The sequence below is a fragment of the Geosmithia morbida genome (genome assembly GCF_012550715.1).
Source record: "Geosmithia morbida isolate 1262 chromosome Unknown scaffold_11, whole genome shotgun sequence".
NCBI classification, from domain to species: domain Eukaryota; kingdom Fungi; phylum Ascomycota; class Sordariomycetes; order Hypocreales; family Bionectriaceae; genus Geosmithia; species Geosmithia morbida.
This window is the reverse complement of record NW_023336198.1, coordinates 431,685-439,594: the sequence shown is the minus strand read 5'-3', so window position 1 is coordinate 439,594 and position 7,910 is coordinate 431,685. Positions and strand designations below refer to the sequence as shown.

The window sequence follows — 7,910 nt, the reverse complement described above, 5'->3', positions numbered from 1 at the left end:
GGGGGCAAGGGGAAAAACTACTAAGAGTAAGTGGAGTGAGAGTGACGGGCTCCCTTCTTACAGAGTCAGAGTTACGAGAGTACCCTTACGGATACTTCTGCTAACCCGGCAGGTGGCCACACACAGAAATAAAGGGAAGAGGGACAAAAAGGGTTGGTAACATTGAACTTATTCAGATGCTTCTGTTATTGATAGACGCCGATTTAAACACCGCCGGGGATTGCTTCGTGGTGCGGGTGCCAGCAGAAGGCAAGATGTGGGGCGCTCCCATGTCTAGACTCCAAGGTACTGCATGTACAAGTGCAGTACTCGAAAGTAGGTCGTGGTTTAGACTATTACCAGGTACAGTACGGAGTACTTTGCTACTGATACCGCTAGACGGTACCAAGGTATCCACGACTCTCTAATGTACCCGGTACGTGGTGAATACCCGTACAGGTGATTTACGGATACATGTACGGCTCCTAGCTGCTGAGGCTACTAGTACTGCTGCTACATGTGCGTGCATGCTAGTACCATAATCGTATACCCCGTACAGCGTAATTAGTAATAACACCACCCTATCATGCAGCCTGCAAAACACCCGGACCCCTTGTTAGCTATGGCCCTTGGCCCCCCAGTTCCTCCAACTCCGCACCACCTGCCGGTAAGGGGACCCACACACACATGTGCCGATCCTATTGGTCCCGGAGCCGCGGATCCGCCGGTTGCATGTCAGATAGGCGCGATTTCTACATCTGACTGGCACGTCATATGTAAGGACATTGCACGGAGAAGGAGAGAAGAAAAATATCATGTTGAGCAATAGCTGCTCTCGGAGAGGAAAAGTATTGTATTGGGGCGCTCATCCAAGGTCTCAATGCGAGTAGCCCTTTTTTTTTTTTTTTGGCTTGTCCAAAAACTCTATGAGTTGTGCATAATCTTACTACGGGTATTAATATCACACGCTAGTTGTCTTAGAAAAATGCATCCATATGCCAGGTGCCTGCCAGGTGCCTGCCAGGTGTCTGTCAGGTGTACATGGGCCTCTACAGTGTAAAAAGGAATGTGCTGTGAGTACAGAACAAGATGATGACACATCAGTGCGACGTTCGCACTTTGCATCTTACCCGATGCACGTCGAATTAGTCATCCTCCTCGTCAGTCAATTGGACGAAATAACTCCCTCGGGCCGATATTCGTATAACCGTCCCGGTGAGCACAAGGCTCATAGTCAGATGTTTACGAGCATGAGCAACGGTACGAGAACATTGCATGTGCTCATTCACATTATACGCAAATGTTACGTGTACTAGTGATAAGAGATAGAGCCGGCCATGTCCCACATGGCATCACCGACGTGCGGCTGAGATGCAGCCTCGTGACCCGGTCGGACCAACCAACTAGTCTCCCGCCTTATGCATACGGAGAAAGGTGACAAGGCCAAGGGTGCGTCCCGGACCCATTTTAATATTTATTGCTTCATCTCACCCACCAACCAAAACAATTGCTCTGATCCCAAGACAAAACCAACGTCAACTTGAGCCTCCTGATGTGCTCACCCACCCCTCTCTCCATCAAACAGCCCGGAACAGAACGGACCGGCCCTCGGACAGACCGCCATACATGGATCCGACAATTCTCGTAGGTGACATTGTCGAGCACGACTCGTCAATAAAGAAGAAGCCCCCGACGACCGACTTTTCCGACGACTTTGGCGACCCGACGACGGGGTTCCCGCAGCATAAGCGGCGATGGAAGGGCGCTTCCGCATTCAAGCAACGGCGGGCAGATGGGCGGACGGCGACGACGACGACGACGACGACGACGACGACGACGACGGCGACAACAGAGGGCGATGCTGCACCAGCCTCCAGCACTCCCCCAAAGCCTCCCTCCGGAGACGAGCAGAAACTCGGCTTCGACGAGAACGAGAGGAGACGCATCGACCAGGAAAACAGGCAGAGGATGGACGAAATGTCGGCAGCCGAGATCGCAGAGGCCCAGAGGGAGATTCTGAATGGGCTGAACCCCGACCTGTTACAGCGGCTCCTCCGACGGGCCAACATTGACGAGAACGCGGCGTCGTTGCCGGAAGGCCCACCGGCACCGGAAGAGGAGGCGTCGGTGCCGCGACCTTCCACGGTTCGCTTCGTCGAGGACACAGAGTCGGGGAATGACGGTGCTGCCAACAAGAGCAGCAACAGCAGCAAGGCAGATGCCGAGAAGCGCCGCGACGACGGCGGCGACGACGGCAAGTTTGACGAAGACGCCGAGCCCAGGCAGATGCCCCCCGACCTCTTCCCCGTCACGGACCTGCCGACGTCGACGCACTTCCCCGCGCCCCCGCAGCATCCGGACCTCGACCCCTCAGACCCCGACTTCCTCCAGACGCTGCACGAAAAGTACTTTGCCGACCTGCCGGCCGACCCGAGCAAGATGGCGTGGATGGCCCCGGTACCGACCGAGGACAGCGTGGCGGATCGCGAGTCGCCCTACTACCCGCACGCCGAGATTGCTGTGTCGGCCCTGCGCTTCGACTTCCGCGGCCGCTTCCTGTCCCCGCGCCTGAGCAGGGCCCTCCCCGTGTCCATGGGCCTGCACCACCACGGCGAGGCCCCCGAGGCGGCCGGCTACACCGTTGCCGAGCTGGCCATGCTGGCGAGGAGCGCCGTGCCGGCGCAGCGGTGCATGGCCTTCCAGACGCTGGGCAGGGTGCTGTTCCGTCTGGGGAAGGGGGAGTGGGGAACGACGGAGGACGACCCCATCGCCATGGGCGTCTGGGATGCCGTCAAGCAGGGACGCGTCGTGGACACGCTCGCCCAGGCGGCGGCCACGGAGGGCGGGCACAGGGGCAGTCAGGCTTTCGCTACCGAGGCGCTGTGGTTGTTCGAGAAGGGGGGTTGGAAGGACAAGTACAAGGGGAGGTGAGGATGGGACATGCAACGGCTCTCCAGAAAAAAAAAAAGGATACAAAGAACATATCGGCAGTGGCTCTCTGAACAGAGACTGCACGTAATTACGATGATATCTGCTGAAATGAAGGGGCCACGGCATACACGGCATACACCGGCCTGGGACACGGAACTACTTGGATGATCTAGGTACCATTATACGACTGCATAAATATGATATGACAATCTGCATCCCGATGATTGCACGGTTCGACGGTAAGGACGTATAAGTAAGGGCTGGCAGTACCATTCACACTCGTAAGGTCAGTCATAGCACTAGACTAGTAGTGGACATGGAAAGTACAATTATACGTGTAGGGAACGAAAATGAGAGATTCAAGATAATGGTAATCATGATGAAAAGAAGAAGGAACTCTCGGCCCGCGACTTCCCTGACCCTGATTCCAGGCCCAGTATTATTTTACTTGAATCTACGATACAGTGACTCTGTGTGGAGCCGGTGGCAGGGACCTGATTGGGGCTTCCGGGAGGGAGGGAGGGGAGGGTTTAGGAGGGGTAGGCAGGTGCGGCGGTGCCTGTGGGCGATTGAAAAGGGAAGGAACCACCCGCTAAACGTAAGTGGGCAGAAAAAAAATCAGGACAATAAGGGAAAATACAATGAAGAAAAAAAACCCTTGAGTAGTAAAGACCTATAAAAAAAGGGAGCTTTAAGAGGGGAGACAAGAAAAATTAATGAAAATTGTGAGATAATAAGCGTAGTAATCATAATCACTATTATAGACTCAAGTTGTCCCTTCCTTTTCTTCTCTTCTCTTTTCATTTTTTCCCTTCGTCGTCGTCTCTTTTGCCAGTGCATCGCATCGCACCGCGACAGGCCCACCGCCCTCTCTCTCTCTCTCTCTCTCCTCTCCTCTCCTCTTCTCTTCTCCTCTCGGGGTTTTCTTGTTGATCTTGTCTTTTCTTTACTCCGTGTGTTTCCCTACTCTGAGACTCCCCGACTCCCCCTTCTCTTCTCTCCTGTGTCCCGGTCGAAAGAACTCGGTTGTTCAGAATCAACACCGACACAGCTGCGCGACTGCCCGACCCACGCACGCCACCCGAAAAAAAAAAGAGAGAGAGAGAAAAGAAGAAAAAACTTCCACCCGATCTCTTGCGTGTGTGTGTGGAGTTTTTCTCCGGACGCCACATCATCAATTCCTTCTCGCCAGCAGCAGCAGCAGCAGCAACAGCAGCAGCGATAACTGTGTCTGTGTTTTCCTGTCCATCATCCTCACCGCCCTGTCGTACGATTCTCAACAGGAAAAGAGGAAAGAAGAGAAGAAGAAGAAAAGCACAGCCACTGCTGCAATTCTCGCTGGCAAGAACAGACGAGACGAACAGCCACAAAGAAGAAGAAGCAGAAGAAGAAGAAGAAGAAGAAGAGACACTGTGCCTTTGACTAGCCATGGCGTCTCCTCTCCAGTTTGCCTACCGAACCCAGAAGGCCATTGGCATCTTTGATGCCGCCCCGGCCTACCAGCCTCTCGCTGGGTTCCAGAAGCCGGAGGGCAACTTCCGGTGCTGCGACTACTCCCCCTGCGGCCGGTTCTTCGCCTGGGCGTCGCCCGAGGCCGTCATCATCGTCGACGCCAGCTCGGGTGCCGAGGTGCTGCGCTTACCGATCCCCAACGTCTACGAGATCGGCTTCTCCCCCCGCGGGACCTACATCATCACCTGGGAGAGGCCGGCAAAGGACGAGAACGGCGATGCCACCAAGAACCTGAGGGTCTGGCCCATCGTCGAGGACGGCGTCGACGCCGCCGAGAAGAGGCCCGTCGGCAGCTTCGTCCAGAAGCAGCAGGGCAACTGGAACCTGCAGTACACGGCCGACGAGAAGTACTGCGCCCGCCTCGTCACCAACGAGGTCCAATTCCACCAAAGCCACGACCTGGTCACCGTCTGGAATAAGCTCCGCGTCGAGGGGGCGACCAGCTATGCCCTTGCTCCGGGGACTCAGAACCATGCGGTGGCCGTCTTCATCCCGGAGCGCAAGGTACGTCATATCCCTCCTTCCCTCTCCGCATCGTCCGTACTCCTGTCAGCTGGTCGGCAGCCGTGCTGACGTCCGACAAGGGCCAACCCGCCGCCGTCAAAGTCTTCAACGTCCCGCTCTTCAACAGCCCGATCTCGCAAAAGACCTTCTTCAAAGGCGACAAGGTCCAGCTCAAGTGGAACAAGCAGGGCTCCAGCATCCTGGTGCTGGCCCAGACCGACGTCGACCGGTCGGGAAAGAGCTACTACGGCGAGACGACGCTGTACCTGCTCAGCACGAGCGGGGCGTTTGACGCCCGCGTGGCTCTGGACAAGGAGGGGCCGATCCACGACGTGTCGTGGTCGCCCAACTCGCGCGAGTTCGGCGTCGTGTACGGCTACATGCCGGCCAAGGCCACCATCTTCAATCACCGGGCCGTGGCGCAGCACTCGTTCCCGCTGGGACCGCGCAACACCATCATGTTCTCGCCCAACGGCCGGTTCGTGCTGGTGGCGGGGTTCGGCAACCTGGCAGGCCAGATCGACGTCTACGACATGCAGAAGGACTACCGCAAGATCTGCACCATCGAGGGCGGCAACCCCAGCGTGTGCGAGTGGAGTCCGGACAGCAGGTACATCATGACGGCCACGACGTCGCCGCGGCTCCGAGTCGACAACGGCGTCAGGCTGTGGCACGTCGCCGGCAGCGTCATGTACAACGAGGACATGGTCGAGCTGTACCACGTCCTCTGGAGACCCATGAGCCCGGAGGCCCTCGCCAGCGCGGGGGGGGACCCTCTCACCCCCGTCCCGACCCCGCACGCCTCGGGGACGGCCTACCTGGGCACGGTAAAGACGCCGAGCAAGCCGGTGGGCGCCTACCGTCCGCCCGGCGCCCGCGGCCTGGCCACCCCCCTTCACTTCAAGCGCGAGGACGAGGGAGGTGCGGCCCACGTGGTCAGCAACGGCACGCAGAACATCGGACCTAACGGCTTCGGAGGACGCGCCCGTCGTGGCGTCCCCGGCGCCGAGCCCGTCGACTCGTCGGCCGGTCGGACCGTTCCCGGCGCGGACCCGGCCCGCGATGACGGCTCCAGCAACAACAACAACAAGAAGAATAAGAAGAAGCGTGGCAAGAAGGGCGGACAGGGTGAGGGTAACGGTCAGCCCGAACCCAACGGTGGAGCCAGCCTCGCACCTCCGGAGAACCACCACCACCACAGCTCCAACAATGGCAGCCCCGAACGTCGTTCCCGCAACAACAACAACAACAACAACAACAACAACAACAACAACAACAACAGCAGCAGCAGCAGCAGCAACAATCAGCGCGGGAACAACCAGAGGAGCAGCAGCCAGCAGCAGCAGCAGCAGCAGGCCGCCGCCGCCGCTGATGACGGTGTCAACACTGTGTCTTCCCAGGACCCGAATGCCAAGAAGATTAGAAGCCTGCAGAAGAAGATTCGAGCCATCGAGGACCTCGAGATGCGTCTGGCCGGCGGGGAGAAGCTGGAGGATACGCAGGTCAAGAAGATGAATACCAAGGCCGCCGTCGTCAAGGAGTTGGAGGGGCTCGGAGCTGAGGCGTGAGCGGTCGAGGAGGTTGTTGGCAAAATAAATAAAAAAGGAGAAGGAGAAGAAGAGAAGGAAGTTGAGAATGGAAAGTCGTTGCTACACTAAAGTGAGCTGTCTCATCTTGTTGTTGGACTATAACGAGGGGAAAAGGAGATGGAAAGCATTCTAATGACTCTAATGTATGGGGTTATGACTTTTTTTTTTCTTCTTCTTCTCTATCAGGTCTTTGGAAAGAAAGAGGAGGAGAAGAAGAAGAAGGTGAAGAAGAAACAAAACAAGATACGTAAATGAATAAATAATAAAAACAAAAACAAGAAAGGGAGGACAGTCGGGTGTCTATAGTGGATGATGAGCTCCCTGCACTTGATAAGGAAACGAGATGGAGATGACAAAAGGACAGTATCTTGGATGGAGATGATGCTACGAATACAAGGCGAGTTTTATTTCTTTTTCTTGAAAATGATTATGAATACTGTTGAAAAAGAAGGAAAGTAAAAGAAAGAAAAGACACAAGGTGGAAAAGGAGGACATGGTAGAGGACAAGATGGAGAATCAATGGCAATGTCTAGTTGAAAGATTTGTATCTTGTCAAAGTTGTGGTCATGTTACCCTGGATGAATGCGGGAATATATAATCTGTAAATATATAATATATATGTTGAGGGGTTGGGGGGGAGGGGGGAGGGATTTCTTATTTCTCTTCTCTTCTTTTGTGTATCTTTTATGAAAAATCCAACTCTTTATGTTTTACTGTTCTTATTATTATTATTATTATTATATATGTGTTTTAACCCTATGGCTTTCATGTAGAGTACATTCATAGAGCAGATGAACGGTCTGACCTTGATGCGTGGAGACGTGGATATCAGAGTTTTCCGATACATGATGCGGATGAAAGATTTGATTAAAGTACCATGATGATCTCATCAATCTGGCATTTGGTTGCTCAGTTGCCGTACAAGGGATGAAGGATTATATCTACAGGTGAGATGTAGGAGATGGCAGCATGGGTACCGTCTGCACACGATTGGCAATGTGCTGGCATACGATGGGAGGATGGTGTGTGCATGTATACAGATGATACATATAACACAGATAATATATGAATATATTTACGGAGTATTACGGAGCATTACGGAGCAAAATGTAGATACATTATACTAGACAGTATGGATAGAGGTCAGTCTGGAACATGGAGAGGAAAAAGTGAAACACGTCGCATGAATGAATGGATGGATGGATGGATGATGAATGGATGATGAATGGATGATGAATGGATGATGAATGGATGATGAATGGATGATGAATGGATGATGAATGGATGATGAATGGATGAATGAAAGATATATATATATATATATATATATATATATATAGAGAGAGAGAGAGAGAGAGAGAGAGAGATGGATTGATACATGGTACGATGCTGGGA

General features: G+C 54.0%; 2 protein-coding genes across 2 annotated transcripts; both read left to right on the top strand.

Annotated features, from left to right (window-relative positions):
- Positions 1-1,605: 1,605 nt before the first annotated feature.
- GMORB2_1923 (uncharacterized protein) lies at positions 1,606-2,910 on the top strand (the record flags this gene model as incomplete). Its single annotated transcript, XM_035463904.1, has 1 exon — positions 1,606-2,910. One exon carries the CDS (start codon positions 1,606-1,608, stop codon positions 2,908-2,910), a length of 1,305 nt encoding a protein of 434 aa, XP_035320168.1.
- A 1,428-nt stretch (positions 2,911-4,338) lies between these two features.
- Positions 4,339-6,494, top strand: GMORB2_1922 (translation initiation factor 2A; the record flags this gene model as incomplete). Its single annotated transcript, XM_035463903.1, has 2 exons — positions 4,339-4,926; positions 5,007-6,494. The coding sequence occupies 2 exons, from the start codon at positions 4,339-4,341 to the stop codon at positions 6,492-6,494; spliced, it is 2,076 nt and encodes a 691-aa protein (XP_035320167.1).
- Between the last annotated feature and the right edge of the window lie 1,416 nt (positions 6,495-7,910).